Source organism: Mustela nivalis, assembly GCF_964662115.1.
Source record: "Mustela nivalis genome assembly, chromosome: 15".
NCBI lineage: Eukaryota > Metazoa > Chordata > Mammalia > Carnivora > Mustelidae > Mustela > Mustela nivalis.
In genome coordinates this window covers 83,980,235-83,998,517 of record NC_139034.1, presented here as the reverse complement: position 1 = coordinate 83,998,517, position 18,283 = coordinate 83,980,235, and the positions used below count along the sequence as shown (strand labels likewise).

Here is an 18,283-nt window from a genome sequence, read left to right as displayed (position 1 = left end):
GTCTTAAAGAGGGTGGTTTACTTTTTGATGGTCAACAGTTTAGAAATCCTAGAACTATGCTCTATTTCCTCATTTATACTTTTAACGTAGGATTTATATGTACATTAAATATACTCCTGGACTAGTATTTAATGGCTATTTTTACAAATACCTAATTTATGCTGCTATGGCAATTAAGACTTCAGTATTACCTGTAAGAAAGACTAAGCACCCAGAAGATTTAAATTCTCAATCCTGTGCCTCTGTTTTAGGATATAAGTATTACTACCACAAATTATTACTTAATAAAAGACTAGAAAAATGCTACTAAAAATTTATAGAATCTTAGATTATTTTCCAAGTGGGCCATCAGAAAGAACTTCGCTTTGTACTCTCACAAAAGGCTAAGGTAGTCAAATCCTCTTCATTGTAGGGTGCCTGCACGTTTATTTTTTCAGGACAAACACATTTAAACTTCTTACCAGTTTTTGTTTTGTTTCTGCATGTGATACCTTATGGATGACTCTTATACACTAGACTCTGCCTCACTTATCTTTACGTACGTTTGTTTTAAGTCTACTTTACTGCAGAGCGAGAAATACCGGAGATGCATAAACATGTCATCAAAGTAGAGAGAATGTTCTCCAGTATTTTGAAGACCATTTGATCACTCTTTCCAAGTGAAACAAAAGCTAATGAGATGACTAACGGTAGATTATTTTGTGTGTGCATGCTAAGAAAAATGCTGTTGCTTTAGTTTGAGCTCTTCAGTGAGTCTAATTGTGGTAAGGAACAATACTATCAGCTTAAATATCTTTAAAGGTAGAATTTTAAGTAGGCATGAACTGTAGTGAGAACTGCCTTATAAACACAATACCTATTACTCTAAAACAATCACTTTATTTACCTAAAGAATATAGGTTGCTAATGAATCTTTTTTTTAACCTTTAAATAGAGGTTAGCTCTATTTCATGATTTTTTTTTTTCCCCCTAATGTACCTTTTTTTTTTTTTTTTTTTTTTTTTTTTTGGTGCAGATCCATTGTTCTTAGGCTGTGTATTCAAGTTTTGGGAAATGTTTATTTAAAAAATGTTTTGCTCTACAAGTGTTATAAACATTGTATCTAAGAGAGTAGCCTGGACTTAATATCTGAAATCAGCTTATGCGTGCCTTTTAATTTTTAAAGAATCTCTTAACTGCCACATATGGTGTGAAATCGCAGTAAGTTGCTTAGTGACATCGCAGTATCTGCTGTTGGAGACTCGCATCAGATAATGAAATTGTTCCTGTGCCAGGCTACAGGAAAGAGGATGTAATTGTTAATAAAATACACCCGATCTTTTCTGTGCTGCAACAATGTGTAGTAATTTGTTTTCTTCATTTGTTTCCACTGCCTTTGTGTACATATTATAAAAGTTCAAATTCTCTCCCAGTTTATTAGCAGTTCAGATGTTCCCTAATTTATTAAATATGCTTTATTCACAAATTGTTTTTTAGGTTATTCTTAATGCATTATAGAATTAACTAATGGCTTTTGTTTATTTTTATTACAGTATTTAAAATATGTAGTTACTGGATTTTTATTGTGGAGTTTGCAGAATTATCAATTGTATAAACAAAACCTTTAAATTAGCTTGGTGTGAGGACTCTTTAATGCTTGCAAAGAGGGGAAGGGGTAAAGATTTACTCTCCAGTTTCCCTTATGAAGATGTAGCAAAGTAGGCTCTGTCTTCAGTTAACTACCCAGTCTTGTAGTTGTGCGTAGGCTATGTCTACAGCTATTTTGTATGGCCACCAGTATTTTAAAATACTGGTGGCCATACAAAATTTAATTTTCCAGAGTAAAATAAGCATAGAGTGCTGGCTTGTTGAACTCCCATGTATCATTTCGAATACCTCATCTTCTATCACGCACCCTCCATTTGTCACTTAACTAAAATTTCTCCAAAGCTGTTACTGTTCACTAGAGCTGCTGATTTCAGGTATCTTAACTTTCTGCTCTTTTACACCCAGAACCATCCCGTCTGTTTCGGATTACTAGCCATGAGAATTTCTGAAAACAGGATATCTTAATGTTGGAGACTTAACCATTGTCTCCAGGAGTCTTAGGAACACTCAAATGTTATTAATTAGTGAAAGGAGCACTAAAGAGAGAAGGGCCTCAATCTAAGAGTCTTGGATGGGTGTTGAAGCCCAGGCAGGAGGTCTGCTTTCTCATTGGTTGAGTTGGCCACTTAGCCTAGATGCCTTCATCATCTTTGTTATTCCTGCTTTTTTGTTTACTCCTGGTTCTGTTTGTTTTGTTTCCTTCTTAAACGTTCAGTTGTCTGTAATTACAGAGTTGCTACTGGTTCAGTAATCTGGGAGATTTGCAAGTGCTAATGCACTGCACAGTACATTTTGAAGCAGATTTGTCGATGGTTTTCAGATGGTGGGATCACATTGTCTGATCTATGATATATTGTATATCTGTAGTTACTAGAGTAACTGATAAGCAGAAGATTGTTCTTTTCCAAAGCATGCAGTGGTTGGATCAGAGGATGTGTGAATAGTTGTATTTTACATATATCTTTGGGCCTATTACTATGAAGCCAGTAAGTTAAAGAGTAAAATTTTTAATGGTCCAGCAGTTTCACTCTCACTCAGGAAATTCCTAATGGGGGTGGGGGGCACACAGTGTGTGTTGTGTTTTGAAGAGTGTCAGTACAGCTGGTGATTTCTAAACCTGGCTTACAGGCATTAGAATAAAATAGGCTTATTATGTTGTATATGTTTGGGTGATTGTTTTCTTCCTCGTATTCCAGGCTTATGGAAATGTATGGGTTGAAAAACAACAAGTAAGAAGGAGTTTAAACAGGAATACACAATTGCAGCCTCTTCTGAGTGCTGTTGAATATCTTACTGTATGTATCTTATGATTGCTGTCAGTGATACCCTTATGATATCCCTTATATGTTTGAAGCAGAATTTAACTTCTTATAATACTGTGTCTATATTGTCAGTCCAGAAAGTGGGAATCTTACACAGAGAGGTTATAGAGTACTAGTAGTAATGAATGGTAAAACCAACACTGCACAGCTGTTAACCTGTTTATCTCTAAACTACCTAGACCAGTTTGGAAGGGTGACAAGAGTTTGGTCCGTTCTCTAAAACCTGTTAGTTTGTAAATAAGGAAATGAGATTTCATGCCAAGTGCTCAAGTTAGCTGGAGCCATAACTGTACTCTTTACACATATGCCGTTTTTGCATTAATAATATAAAAGCAACGATCGATTATAACGTAGAGATTGAAATGACTGCTGTAGTGGAAAATGGTGGTATTTTAGTTCCATAAGGACTATATTATTACAGTCGATAAGGTCAGTTGGCACCGAACTTCCCAAAGGGAAAAATGTTCTTTTGACCGAGTGTTCAGTGTAGTAATTAATACTGTCCCTACCAAACTTACAAATATAAGTAGATGCTAATTTAAGATGTTTCAGTGTGGAAGCTAAATTGTAGAAGTAGGTGGTGCCAGAGTGTACGGCAAGGTTTACTGAGAGAAGGTTTACTTTACTTCCGTTTTAAAAGGTCTTCCCTTTGAGGAATTTGAGCAGTGTGTTTGCAGAAGAGTTCTAGAAATTTCAGTGACTTATGAAATAAAGTGCATGCAGTGCCAGGAAACATTAGCTACATAGAAAGTTCATGGCTTGGACAACATTTACTCAACATGAAACCAAATTCCAGTAATTTTTCTGTAATGCTACATTTAGATAAGGCTTCTGTTCTTTGTTTTTACAGAAGTTATGTTAAAGATGTCTTTTGAAGTACATCTAAGAATTAATGGATTACTGTACAAGAAACAACCATAAAGACCAAAGCATGCATAGGAATTCAAAGGGTGACAGGAATGACTTTAGTAAGGTGCACTTAGAGCAGAATTGGTTGCCATCTTAATTTTTTCAACTGAAATTACCTAGCTTTACATTTGCTACTTCACTATATATTCAAACATTTTAATCAACTTTTATTGACTATATGGAATTCCCCCAATTTTTACTTTCAGAAATTTCCTTAACTTGAGAAACAGTTGAAGTAATTAGCTGAGATAAAACTTCATTTTTTTTTTCTTAATGTGTGCGTAAAGCTGTGCTGGTAAAATTACAGATTTTCAGAAATTAGCACGTTTCTCCTGACTATTCAGTCATAAAATGAAGTCCAAATACAAATATGTATTAAACCAATGTAATAGGTTCTTTCTGATTTGGCATGCATTAAAATTTCAATTTTGTTTTGTACATGCTGATGTAACAGTTTTTGCCTGGCCTGTGTACAGTAGTAGAATGGCTTGAAGAGATGCTTTTAATTACAGTTGCTCCTTGAACAACCTGGGTTTGAACTGTGGTTCCATTTACACACAGATTATTTTTTCAATAAATATAACACAGTACTGCAAGTGTATTGCTTTAGATTTTCTTAACATTTTCTTGAGCTTTAAGAATACAGAATATACATATAACAATAGAATATGTGTTGATTGATTTTGTGTTATTGGACAGAGTTCTGTAACAGGCTAGTTAAGTTTTGGGGGAGTCCAAAGTTAAACGGGCATTTTTGACTGGGGTGGTGGCAGTTCTTACTCTTTCCTTAGCTCATTAATGGGTTGACAGAACTGAACTTGACCATCTCAACAGTAATGGGACATTTATCATCTTGAAGTTGTTACTGTTGATTTTTTACCTGGTCTTTACAGAGAAATGAATCCTTATTTGCTGAAAGTAAATTCATGAATATTCACACTCAAGTTATACAGGAGGAATCTTGGTGTGGGATTTTATTTTTTGGTCAGGTACACAGTTTGCTTAAAAGGCCGTTTTTACATGTACATTTACATTTTCCACAAGGCAAAATGCTTTTTGGGTGTGTGAATATCTGATTTACTAAAAATGGAAGCCAGGGTTATTTTCAGACAATGCAAATTTCCTTTATTTCCTCTAGTTTACTTGGAGAGAGGATGTAGGAGCTAAGAGGTCACAACTTAAACTTCACAAAATAAGTTTACCAACTATGAAATGTAGTACTGAGATACTCCGTTTTAGTTCTTGTAGGACATTATTAAGCTACCTTTACATTTCAAATGAATTCCTTAAATGTTTAGGCTTACTAAAACCCACTCCTTTTTACCCTTGTGAGAAAGTTATAAATACTACTACCTGCCCCTTCCTGGTGTTTTAGTCCTCATGAGAATCTGGCCATGACTTCAAATCGGTTTTCAATCTTTGAGCCTTTCTTAAAAATTTTCTCAAGTTGGAGGCTTTTTAAAATAGCTATTCGGGAAAATTAAGTTGTTTTCTTCTCAAAGATTTACCTGGAATAATACGAATAATGTATTCAGTACTCCCATGCCTTAGTATTTTCCAGCGTGCTAGCAAACTAGTCCTAACAAAATGTCAACACTCCAGTTGAAATGTACATTAGCTTATGTTTAATATTTCCAAAAAGGAATACGTAATAAGTTGTAAAAATCTGGAAACGTTATAAAGAAGAGTGAGAGAAACACTGGTATCTAAATGAGATGTTTTACAATGTATATTCTTTAATTTAGCTTAGATAATATAGCTAAAGAAATACAATTTGTAGGAATACCGTCTGCTTCGTTGGGTTGGAAACATTAAATCCTGCAGTAGACAGGACTTTTTTAAGCATGTTGTGGGTATACGGTATTTTTTTTTTTTCTTCCCCGCAAAACCGTGAATTGTGCATGACTACTCTGCCTTACTGCCGCCGAATTCTCCGTGCTGCTGGTGAGTTTGGGAGCTTCTGCTACGGACGTTCTGTGCGGTTGTGTTCCTGGGGTTCTGGTTGCGGGTGGGCGGGCCTTGGCGCGCTCGCGCAGCGGGGTCGAGCCGGCCGCTAGTGGGCGCTGTGGGTCCGTGGAAGCCGTCGAAGCGGTGGCGCGCGTCCAAGGCGTTCTTTGGGGCAAGCACTTGCCGAGAACCAGAGTGAGGAATTCCTGCCACCTCTCCACTTGGGCGCTATTTGTCACCGTCACCCCTAAACTCCCGGTCACCTTGGGATGGCGTGAGTGTGCCCCAGAGACCAGTTAAGGAGAAGGGCCGCGGCGGGCCCGGGTGTGCCGGCGACACTCGCGGGGAGCGCCTGGAGGCGCCGCCTTCCCGGGCAGCGGGGAGCGGAGGGTGCGGGGCCGGGACGGCTGCGCCCCGGTGTCGGCGGCCACGTCGCCGGGAGTCGTCTCGCATCTTTCGGCCCCGTTGACTTTTTGGTCAGGCCCCAGCTGAGGTTAGGAACCGAAATCAGGTGTGGAACTCCTCGCCCCGAGGCCTACGAGGGGCAGCGAAGGCATGCGCGTGCGGGGCTGTGAGCCCGGCTTGCGACGGAGACGCTCGGCCGAGCGGAGAAGGACCCGCGGGAAACCCACGGCCTTCCGCTCCGCAGGGAAAGTTTCGCCCTCGACGTCCCTCTGCCGAAGTTAGCACACTTGCCGGGCCATGCCGGCGCGTGCTGGGCGCGGGGACAGGTGGCCCCCGGCTGCTCCCGCTCCCCTCCCGGACGTCCCTAACTTTGTCCCCGCCCCGCCGCTGGAGGGGCGCGGTGCACGCGCTGGCCGCCCCCTCCCCTCTTTGGCTGTCCAGGCTGCGCTCCCTTTGCGCCACCGCCCGGGGCCGGGGGCGGGGCTCACCTGTCAGCCGGCGCCCCGCCTCGCGGCGCCCAATGCCGGGCGGGGGCGGATGACGGACGGGCCGGCCGCCCAATCGGAGCGCGGCTGCTGGGCGGCGGGCCAATAGGCTGCGCGGTGCGGGGCGGGGCCCCGCGTTTATAGTGCTCTGACAGCGGGCCGGTCGCGCTGACTCTCCTCGGCGGGGACGGCGACGCCGGCCGGAGCTCGGAGCTGCGCGCAGAGAGGGTCCCGGCGCCCTCCCCGCACACAAAGGCCCGTGCGCGTCCGGCGCCCGTGGCGGGGACCGAGCCCCTCCTGCCTGCTCCGCGGGCCGGGAGCTGCGAAGATAGAGGAGGGTCCCGCGCGCCTGGAGGCGCCCCTCGCCGCTCCGCGCCCCGAGCCCCGGGACATGGAACCGCGCCGACGCGGCGCCCGCGCGCTCGGGCCGCTGCCCGCCCCCCTGGATCTATAGTGCGAGGCGGTCCGCTCGGAGCGCAGCGTCCGCCGCCCGCGCGGGTCGTCTTTCTGCCTTTGTGTCCCGGCCGCGCGCCCTCCCCGCAGCCCGCGCCCGGCACCCTGGAGCCGCACGGGAGCCTGCCGTCAGAGCTGCGTCCGGCGCGGCGCCCCGGAGCCCCGAGCCCGCCGCGCCGCCGCGCCCTGCGCGTGCGCTCCCGCCCCGCGCCCTGAGGGCTCCGAGTGGAGCGCCCCCGACTTCGGCGACGGCTGGAGCCGCTCGGCGCGCCCCGGAGCTGCCTGCGGTCTCCCCCTTGTCTGCCCGGAGGATTGGGGCTCCGGCCCGCGCCCAGTGCCTCCGTCGTCCGGAGTGTGCGGAGCTGGGAGCGGCTTGGCCATGGCCGCCAGGAGGGACTCCGTGTGGAAGTACTGCTGGGGACTTTTGATGGTTTTATGCAGAACTGCGATTTCCAGGTCGATAGTTTTAGAGCCCATCTATTGGAATTCCTCGAACTCCAAGTAAGTGGCGTCCGCGATCCCTCTCGGTCCCCGCCTGGGGTCCGCCGCGTCGCGCCGTCCGGGCGGGAGGAAGGGCTGGGCCGCGGCGCCTCGGATGCTGTTTCTGGAACCCCGGTTCCCCCCACCCCAAGTTCCCTGTCCCCAACCCTCGCCACATTTTACTTGATGGAACTCTTCCCTCGGCTTTCCAGCCGGAGCGCCGGTTCTAAGGGGCGCTCTCCCCCGCTTTCCTTCCCCCACGAGCTCCCGGGCGCTAAAAAAAAAAAAAAAGAAAGAAAAGAAAAGAAAAGAAAGAAAAAAACCCTGACGGCTCGGGTGTCACGTTCGGGAAAGTGTCCGATGGCGATACCTGACCCCTACTTCTTCTCGAGGACGGAGAACATGGCCACAAACAGGGCTGGCCGGCGCGCAGGCGCTGGCGGGCCGCGGAGGGAGGCAGGGATGCTGCGCTCTCGCGGAGCGCCGGAGCGCGGTCGGATCCCTGCCGGCCGGCCGGGGCTGTGAGCCCGGGACAGAGGAGCGCACCCCGGGGAAGGGAGCCTGCGGTCCCCGGCCGCCCGCAGCGCCCCGGAGCCCGCGCGCCTCCGCACCGCCTTCCCGAGTGTGCGCGGGGAGCTCGCCAGCTTCGCCAGAGAACTCGGGCGGCGAGCCCTCTCCTCCCAGCCGGGGTGACTGATCGGCCCTAGGTCCCTCCCGGAGAGACCTTTGCACGTCGTCTCCCCCTTTTGTTTCTAAACCTGTGGCCCCGAACTCTGTGGTCCTGATAGCTGACTTGATTTTGAGGACGCTTTCTTCAAAAGCTTAAGTCCCTGCCCAGTCAGTACAGCTCCTGGAGCCTGGGCGAGAATGGGATCCTTGAATCTGAATTGTTTTTACCAAACAGTGTAGCCAGGAGAAAGCCAGGCCTTGTGGAGATTAACTTTCAGCGTGAGCTACCAAAATAGAATGCACTGAGAATTTAGAAAAGGCGACTCATCCCTAAGCACGTATGGCCATGACGCCTCATTGCTTACCTATGCATTCAGTTTTGCATCTTAGCTCCTTCTTGGAACACATTTCTAGTCCGATCCAAAAATATTTTACAGAATCATGGAATTTTTGCCTTGGGAAACTTGGAAAAAGTGTGGAGACCTTGGCTGGCTCCTGGAGTAAGCGTTTGAGATGAGAAGGAAAACCAGTGGCCTAACTGAAGGCAAGCAAGTTGGCCCTGGATTTAGGAGTACAGAGATGGGGAACTGATTTACCGATCACATTTCAATTAAAGAATTATATCCATTCCTTTAAAAGTGGCAAATCTCAAATTCACCAACATGTTTTACTAAGAATTTCTCAGGATAAGGGCGAGAAACGTCACAGCCGTAAATCGTATTAAACACATTCCAACACGGCTCGCATTTAAAAGTTGCTTCATGCAGCCTTCTTCCGTGCAGCCCGGTCTTGTATGGGCCACTCTTTCCTCGATGTTAGATTTGTGTTTGCCGAGACAGCAGTTGCAGTGACAGCCTTACACGGTGGGTCGGGAATGGTGGGGCACCAGACGGTGTGGGAAAGCGCCGGGCTTGGACCTGCGTGCGGCCGCGGCGGGATGGGCTGGGCGGGCCGGGAGCCCCGGCTGGGCGGGCCGGGAGAAGGCCAGCCAGTGCTCGCTTTGCGCCTACAGAGGTCACTCTTCCACGCGCAATGCTCGCGGCGCCAGCCCTCACCTCTCCCCCCCGGGGCTGTCGGCTCCTCTCCACTTCACACTTTCGCCGACGGATTGTTTGGGGAGGCTGATTCCCGCCGCCCCCTCGCCAACCCCCCCGCCCCCGGCCCCGGTTTAATATTTACGTTTGAATTTTGTTTGAAGACATTCCCATTAATCCATCCATTGGCCAACTCAGCATGTGCAACTCCGTGTTAACCGCTTATGACTTGGTGTGTGATCAGGAGGAAGGTTAGAAACACCTACTCGCAAGAAAAGGTACAGCGGTATCTGTTCCCGCCACAGACGTCAGTATATCCTCTTTTCCTGATGTATTTGCGGTGGGGGGAGGTGACTGCTGTTTTACTCACCGTCCTGATGAGGAGGGTTCCTCGGTTTTTCTCTGCTGCCGCCGCAGACTTGGAGACCTGCTGGAGGCCTGCGTTTTGGAGAAGCCTGCCTGCACAGATGAGGTTTCTGTGGCCATGATTGCGCCCGTCCTCAAGAGTAGAATTTCTTTTAAAATTCTCATGATAATGGCGTGCCTGGAGGACTGGATAATTTGCCCCTGGAAAAGGTCTACTTAAAAAAGTATGCAGCTGAACGCTAGCTTGAGACATCAGAAAGATTTCTTCCTGGAGGAGTGATATGAAAGAGCCTTTTCTAACTTGGAGAATGAATAAAAACCCCTAGTGCCAAGGGCTTGTTTTCTTGGGGGAAGTTGCATATTTATTTCCAGTGAAAAGTTTCAGTCCACGAATATGATGTGGCAGGAAGGTGATCAGAGCAACTGAGGTTTCACACCAGTTCATCCGAACTGTGGAACAATTCATCTGTAATGAAGCCGCCATCAGTAATTAGATTTGTTTCATTCGGAGGTCAGCTTTTTTAGCAGGTGGTCGACGTAGGGAGCAGGAGCAGCTGTTTGGACGCAGGGTCCAGAAAATCCTTTGTAAATTCTCTGTCTCCATAACTCCTTTAATCACACTGTCTGATGCCCCCATCCCTGAGACTCTATGCAGCCATCCGAAGAAGTTCTGGGTCTGAAACGTTAGCAACTACCCTGCCAGGTGGATTACTCCCACTGCAGCCACGGGCTCCGGCAGTGTGACCTCAGTTGTGGTCCCTTAGGTTGTTGAGCCCCTCCCTTTTTTCCCTCTCCCCTTTCAACTCGGCAGAGAATAGCAAAGCCTGGCTTTCATTTCCAATTAACTGATGTAGAATGATTTTTCCAGGCACAATGAATAGTTGCCTCTTCTAAAAAAAAAATACCCACTTTCGAGTGAACAAGGCTGTGTTGGTATATGGTGCTCTGTAATGAATTACACGGACTTTGTCGGAAATTTCAGCCGAGCAGTAATTCCTTCTGTCTAGGGGTACTGTTCCCTTTGCACCATATACTAGTTAGTTAACAAAGCATTTTGCTTTTCCCAGGTCATTTTTTCCCCTGCCTAATACTGAATTCCTGATATTGATTGACTTGATACAAAAGAATGGCTGGATAAAATCCAGATAACCTATAATACGTGGGCCCCACCACAGTCAGGCTCTGAATAAATACGGACCTGTCAGAGATTGATAAAATAAACTACAATGGATAGTGCTGTTTGAACAGTCCATTCAATACCATATATAAGCCAGCCTGCCTTCCATTGTGTCTGAAATTCTTATTTTTGTAGGTAAACAAATGCACATTCAACACTGATTGAATAGCCCCTTGAACTATGCTCCACAGTTTGCATTTGGGTTAATCTTGTCGGTTTTAATATAGAGAGAAAAAAGCACAAAGCACCAGGGGTGGGATTGTTCGTCGGTTCCCAACCACATTCCTCACATTTTGTCAGGATGATAAACTAGAGGTAATGGACTGTCGTTCCACAGGACAACCCAGCCAGGGAGAACACAAAGACGGAGCCGAAGTGATAGCTCACAACATGCTTGGTCGCCTTCTTTTCAGGCGAGAAGAGAATTTATTTGGGAATCGTGTGTCTAGGGACTGCACTTTTTAACCTCGGCAATTATAGCTTCAAGCCTCAGAAGCGGGAGCTGGAGGTTAAGATGATTTGTTAAGCACTTGGTTCTAAATCTTTCACAAAGCGTAGCTGTTGACACTTGTCCTATGGATGTAAAGAAATGCAAATGACTGCAAATTTCCTGAACGTTTCTGACTCTCCCAGGCCAAAGTAGAAGGACAGGTGAATTAACCATCATCCCCGGACCAGCTAAAAACTGCAGACTGGAATGGCCTCTCCAGATGGAGTGAGCCGCGGCACAGTCAGTATATTTGGGTTACTTATTGTAAAACCTCTTGTCTGTAAATTTACTGAGGGAAATCCTTTGGTTGGTGGATCAGTGCGATAATTATCCTCGGAGGGACTTTGCAGTTGGAGCAACTAAACCCGTGGTACCTTGCCTTCCTCTGAAGTGCTCTGGACTCCCAAGAGGTTGAGTGTGACATCTACCTTAGTGTGATGTTTCCCAGAGCGCTTGCCTAATGGGAGACGGTCTGAGAGCCCAGCATGACTGCAGTGATGCGTCAGAGGAATGGGAGTGGCAGGGAAAGGAAATACGGACTAGACCCTCAGCAAAAAGGACATTTTTTTTCTTTCTTTCTTTCTTTCTTTTTTTTTTAGAAAGGTGATTTTACGAAAACTTTATTCTTAAACTGTTCCATCCCAAAGTAGACAAAAAGCAGCACTCTTGTACGGAAAATAATGATGAAAATGGTACTCCAGTCTGCCTAGCCTCTGCTTTCCTTAGCTGCTGACATAAAGAGCCTGTTTTTCAGGTCACTTATCATTCATCTACATAGATTTGCTTATGAGCTCAGCCTTTGTGTAGCGGAGTAGAGCTTTAAATAGGAGTGTTCAACTGTTTAAAATATTTTGATTAAAATATGCAGAACCCATAGAAGTATAAGCTTCTCGTCAGGAATTAGCTCTTTCAGGGAAGAGCTCTCCCCCCCACCACCACTTTTTTTTTTTTTTTAAGGGGTGGGATTAGAGTGGGTCTGGGAGAAGGGTGTAAGAGAAGCAAAGAAGGAAGGATGGCGAATAGGACAGTGTTCGAACAGCTTGGAAAAACTCCTGTGGCTTCATTGTCTCTGTAAAGCCAAAGAATACAAAGACATAAGCAACTCAGCCCTTCTCCCATGATGGAAAATGTAAACCGTTGACATGGCCCCCTGTTTAACTTGTTTAATTCTTGTTTTAAATTCAGTGCTACGCTAGCCGTGTGAACTCTGAAGATTTCTTTAGTAATCCATTTTGTAGTTCCGAATCAAAAACAAAGTGAAAGGGTCTGACACAATTTGCTTTTATTTTTAGGCAAATCAACCCTGGTCATAGTTAATAAGGGGATTACAACCCAGACTAGGTCTTTACAGATGTAATGTAAATCAAGGGCAGAGTATAAAGAAACTGATCCCTTTTGATTGAAGTACGGTAAAAAGGCATAGAGAAACTAGCAGCAGTAATCTGATTGTATGGCAATAAAACCACCATTTTCTGTCTTTCAGATAAAAATAATGTGGTAAATCCATGCAGTTCATAAGATGGAAAGGCAGATAAAGGGGGAAGCCATGGCAACATATAGATTAGCTTGATGTTGGAAATGACACGTCTCTGAAAAGGGTGTAGAAGCGAGGCCCTTGCTCTAGGCTGTTGGCTATTATGTGAGAACCACACAGACTTGGAAACTCGGATTAGAAAGTATGAAAGCCCTACTTGTGGCCCGGGATGGTGAAAGCAGGAAAGAAAAGCTGCTCAGTTCTTGCTCATTGGTGGCGGATAATATGGTGAAGGTAGATTTCATTGGCTGCCTTTTTTAGAGGTTGAGATATGGGGCTGATTAAAACTTTAGATCACTGCAGTTGTTAAGGCCTGCAAGATTTTCCTTTTTAACTCCTGGCCTGACAGGGGTAACCATTCTGTAGGATTAGCTGCACTTGGCTGTCCTGGCCTTAATCTGTTTGGGCTTCAGGCAGGGCCATGCTGAGCAGGAACAGAGACCAGAGGGGAAGGTAGGGCTGCAGGTCCCTGCAAAGAAAGAGAGACCTTTGGACTTCAGCCCTGTTTCAGACCCAGCGCCTCTCACAACGTGTGGGAGAGAAGCAAAGGTAACAGTACCCTACCCATTGTCCGCCCCCCTCTGCCAAGAGAGCCTTTCTCGGAGTTTTGCCCTTCCTGCCCTGGAAAAGAATATATAATAAAATAAATAAAAGGGAGGAGTATTTTGTTTTCATTCCGATCAACAGTAATCCAATATGACCAAACCAGTGGGCTCTATCGAGAAGATATTTTCCTCGTTAACGTGAGTCTTAACCTTGGAGTTGAGTGGGATGGGCGCCCTTCATGTAAAGTCAGGATTAGAAAATGTTAGCACTGCTCGCTTCCAAGTAAAAAACAAACAAAAAAAAAGCATTGCCATGCCTTGGAATCTTACTGCTTTCTGTCTTGAACAAGCTTGTGAATCAACCGGACTTTTGTCTTTGCCTTCCGCACTCTCCCTTTTAGTCATGACACAAAACGAGCCATTGAAACCATGATTGGGTTCCATGCAGAGTGACATCCGCAACTGGGTCAAGCCAGAAAGGAAATATTTGCTTTCCTGCCTCCTATTTGGCGTTTTAGAAAAGTCTCAGCATTTCTTTGGGAAAGTCTGAAAACTCTTAAGACGCAGACAATACTGAAAGCCACAAACACCCCCAGTGTCTTTCTTGATGGAGTGGATCGGGGAGCTCCCCAGGCTGCTCTCTGAACAGCAACATGGGGCCTCTCTTGACTGACTCGTTCTGTGTCTGAGATCTTCATCGAATCCCCTGTATTCGCTGTCAGACCCTTGCTTTGCTTTGGTTCCTCATTCGCAGCTCATTTGACCCTCTGTTTGGGGTGGGCCTTTATCACCTTCGTCGCCTACTTTTCTGGTCTTTACTATGTAGCTTTCATAGATCCAAAACATTTAAAAACGATTGCCATACCCCGTGCCTGCGACTGTACCCCTAATTCAGTGATCTCTATGGAAAGACCCGTTGCACTTGTCTAGATCCACCAAGGAGAAGGGACACCCCCTAATTGACAAGCTGGTCACATCCAAGCACCTTGCATTCTACATTTGACAATGATTGCTAATGGCCCATTCAGCTAAAGTATTTGCTTGTTAACAGGGAACAGAGCATGATAAATGTCCAGCAAGCTTGCTGCCTCCTTCAGCTTTTGAAATGCAGACTGGTGCATATTTATGGCAGGCAAATGACAAAAGAAGAAGCTGAATTGCCCTGGCCTCCAGCTTTCTCCTAGGAACAGGGTTAAAGTGATTAGAGAGAGACGCAGGGGAGCCCAGCCTCCAGTTTGCTGACCATCCGGCAGCCTTCAGCTTCCCTGTCTACCGGCAGAGAAAGAGTGCGGAGGTACGGGAGATAAGGATGGTTGGATCGATGGTTGGATCGGGTGCACCTGGGGAAACCTGGGGATCGGAGATGAAGTGTTTTCCATGCACCCTGGATGCCAGGTGAGCCTGTTTCTCGTGCTCCCGCAGAGAATCAGCAGTGGCTCTTAATGTCCTTTTTCCTGTATAAACTCAAACGTGTAATTCTAGTTGAAAGCACTTTGGGAGTGGGACTGGTGAGAGCATACTTGCTAAAACAAAACAAAACAAAACAAACAAACAAAAAACCTGAAAACAAAACATAGTAGGAGAACGCTCCATTAAAGAAAAACAAGCTGTTTCTGCCTTTAGTAATTCCCTACGCAGAATATGAGGAAGAAAAAAAGGGCTGTAGTGAAGTATTTATAGTCTGCTGTTTTGTTCCTCTAAACGCATGGGTAGGTGAGGGTTCTAACCACGCCGTGGCGGGCTGACATGCGTGAAGCTCAGAAGGAAGAACTGGTGATCAACTTTGCTTTGAAAACTTTTTTTTCCCTCAGTCTCATAGATTCTTCATGTTTCTTGTATAACACAATTACATGATCCAGTGTGTTTTCTCAGTGTAAGTTCAGCTGTCTCCTTTAATTACAGACCTTGTATGTGGGTCTCCCAGTACTTGCTGGGCAAGTCCCTCTGGCCTCCAAGGCATTCCGTGCACTTTTCATGTACTGATTCCGTCCAGGTCACACCAGGGTAATGACGAGTGCTGCTCTCGGCTTTGGAACCAATAGAGTCAATGTGTTTGCATTGGAGGAACGGGACTGTGGTTGTTCCTAAGGCTTTGGTTAGTTTGGAGCAGGTGAAGGGTGTGTGTGTGTGTGTGTGTGTGTGAAGTCCAACACCTACTTTTGGCTCTAAAGATCCCTAACCTCTGCCCTATCAGAGGGTCTCAAATGCACCTTCCCTTTGCAGCATCTTTTCGGCCTCCCAGGTTCCCGCCGAGGACCGGAGGCCCAGCATGGGCCTAGTCTTGTTCCCTAGTCTTGTTCCTTGCTCTTCCTGGCTCACTGTGGCCTGAAAACATTTGTCCTGCACCAGAACTGCCATGCGAGCGGGGCCAGGCCAGTCATGTTCAGGGCCGGGCTCAGAATGGGCCTGCCAAAGAAGTTAGAAAAGACCAATTTTCACGTAACTACTGGAACTCAATTCGGGGTACATTTTAGATGCAAATAAGCTCCTGGAAGCCCTGAGTCCCCCATTGTCTATGGGAAAATGGATCTTCATTATAATGGACTGTCTAATAAAGTTTACAAATTACCTTAGATGAGTGCCTTCTTGATGACATAGATCCAACATAATTTCTTTAAATCTTTTCTCTGTAATCCCACAGCACTTTAGTTAAATACCTAGGGTGTAGAAAGAACATTATACGCTGCACCATCGTGGTTCATATGCAAGCCTTAATCCGCATCATTGCCCTCCCTGTCCCTAAGAGGCAGAGATAAGAGCTGTTGCATTTTGGCAACCTCTGCCTACTAGCTAGTGATGGCCTACAGTAAGAATCAGGGCAGTGAACATAGTCTAGATGTGGATTATGGCTGCCTCTGGTGTATTAACATGTCAGCTCTTACTAGAGATCCCCCACCCCTTGCCAGAGCAGTGGCTCTAGAATTTGAGGGCCCAGAATCACCTGGAGGGCTTGTTAAAACAGGGTTTTGCAGGGCCCCACCCCCGAGTTCCAGATTCCTGAGGTCTGGGTGGGACTTGAAATTGACATTGCTGAGGAGCTCTCAGCTGATGCTCTGCCACACAGAGACACACCTGGAGAACCATTGCTCTAAATTAACCTCCCCCCCACCGCCTTGGAAACCGCTCAACATTAGCTCATCACCCACTGAGGCTGTTTTGGAATCTCTGAAGGAATCTGTGGTCCTTGCCTTGCTGCGTTCTGCCCCATTCTTGCCCTGTTGGAGGCCACAGGAGATCGTCTAGGTCACTGAGAGCTGATAAAGCATTGATTTGTTCATCCAGCATTTGTTAACTGTTAACTGTGAGGCCCACTACTAGGCTCAGATAATAGAAAGACGAGCCTCCACCCTCAAGTGACTTAAGTCCTAGGGTGGGGACAGGGAAGGCCCAGGCCTGGTGGAAGTGTGGTCACCTGAAAAACACAGTAAATAAGCCAGTAGTAACATTTCAGCTAAGAGCATGTGTGTACGGAGTGTGCGTCTGTAGGCATCTGCATTATTTCATGCATCTGAGCATAGCGCAGACCCCGCAAATGAGGCGGATAGACCCTGTGGGATAGCTAACCCAGTGATCTCAGCCACTTTTCTGATTATGAGAATTAGCAGTACCAAGGGGTTTTTAAGATGCACACGATGATCATGGAAAGGTCAGATAATTCGGTTTAGCAAAGACAACCAAGTTTAGCAAAGAGTACCTGCTTTGGAATCTGGCTGTTTGAGCCTGATCCCAGTGTAGCTAGTTTTTTCCCCACTGTGTAACCAGGGGGAGTACCCTCTCTTTCTCAGCTGTCCCATCTCTAAAATGGAGGCAGTAGTCTAACAGCGCTGAATAAAAGAGTAATAAAATTGTGGTCAGGACTAAAAGAGCTTGGCTCTGTGCTTGACACAATGAAGCAATAAATGTCACCTATTGTTAATAAAATTAATTGAATATTTGTGTGCCTCGCTATGGTTCATTTTGCCTACCATGTACAAAGGCAGAATAAATAAAAATGACACGTTAATGAAGATTACAACGTAGCAGATTCACCTTCTAGAGTTTGTCGCATTGTACTTTGTCCACCTGCCACACTTCTACTCCTCTTCAAGGCTCCTCTGCTTTTATTTTCCACTCTACTGCAAATTCCATGCTCTCTCCTCTGCTCCCTACCCTTGATGCTACCCGTGATGTCACATTTATAACATCAGAGAAAACAGCTTATCCCCCATGGACTGAGGAGAGCCTGGGCTGAGTCCACTTTGTGTGACCTAGTACTGGGTACAGGAGGAGACCGTGTTATTGAACAGAAACATGACCGCAGTGTGCGGGGGATGGGCAGAGTAGCATCACTTGTGTTAATGTTACATGTTATTTCTTATTTAGAAACTAACTCACCTGCTGGACACAGTTTATTTAACAACACTTAGGGAGCATTTACTGAATGCCAGATGCTACTCTAACAGTTCAAGAAATACTGACTCATTCAGTCTTCATAGTAACCATCTGAGAGGGGTACTTTTATGATTCCTGTAATATCAGTGGGGAAACGAGCGCACATTAATTAACTTGCCCGAAGTCCTATAGTGAATAAGTGGTACGGTCCGCATTTGAACCTGATTACTCTGGTTCTGGAACCCGTCCTCTTAATGCTCTGCCTCTCTCTCTTATGCTATGGCATGGAGTAACTGGAAATCAAATAACTAAATTAAGCATACATACATTCACGGAAAACCATGCATACAAGGTGGGTTAAAAAGAAAAAAGTTTGAGGTGTAATTTGTTCCTTGTCAGTCATTATTTATAACCTTTCTAATGATGGATATGCTATTCTCGATGGGTTTGTTGAATCTTTGATAACAAGGTTCTACCCAACGGGAACTAGATAGTTATAAAAGTATATA

At 45.8% G+C, this 18,283-nt stretch overlaps 1 protein-coding gene across 1 annotated transcript in view; it reads left to right on the top strand.

Annotated features, from left to right (window-relative positions):
* The first annotated feature begins 6,822 nt into the window (after positions 1-6,822).
* Positions 6,823-18,283, top strand: part of EFNB2 (ephrin B2) — a 44,235-nt gene continuing 32,774 nt past the window's right edge. The window contains exon 1 of the mRNA XM_082700995.1: positions 6,823-7,609. Coding sequence (XP_082557121.1) covers positions 7,488-7,609 — 122 coding nt within the window. The 5' untranslated portion in view covers positions 6,823-7,487. The remainder of the gene's footprint in view (positions 7,610-18,283) is intronic.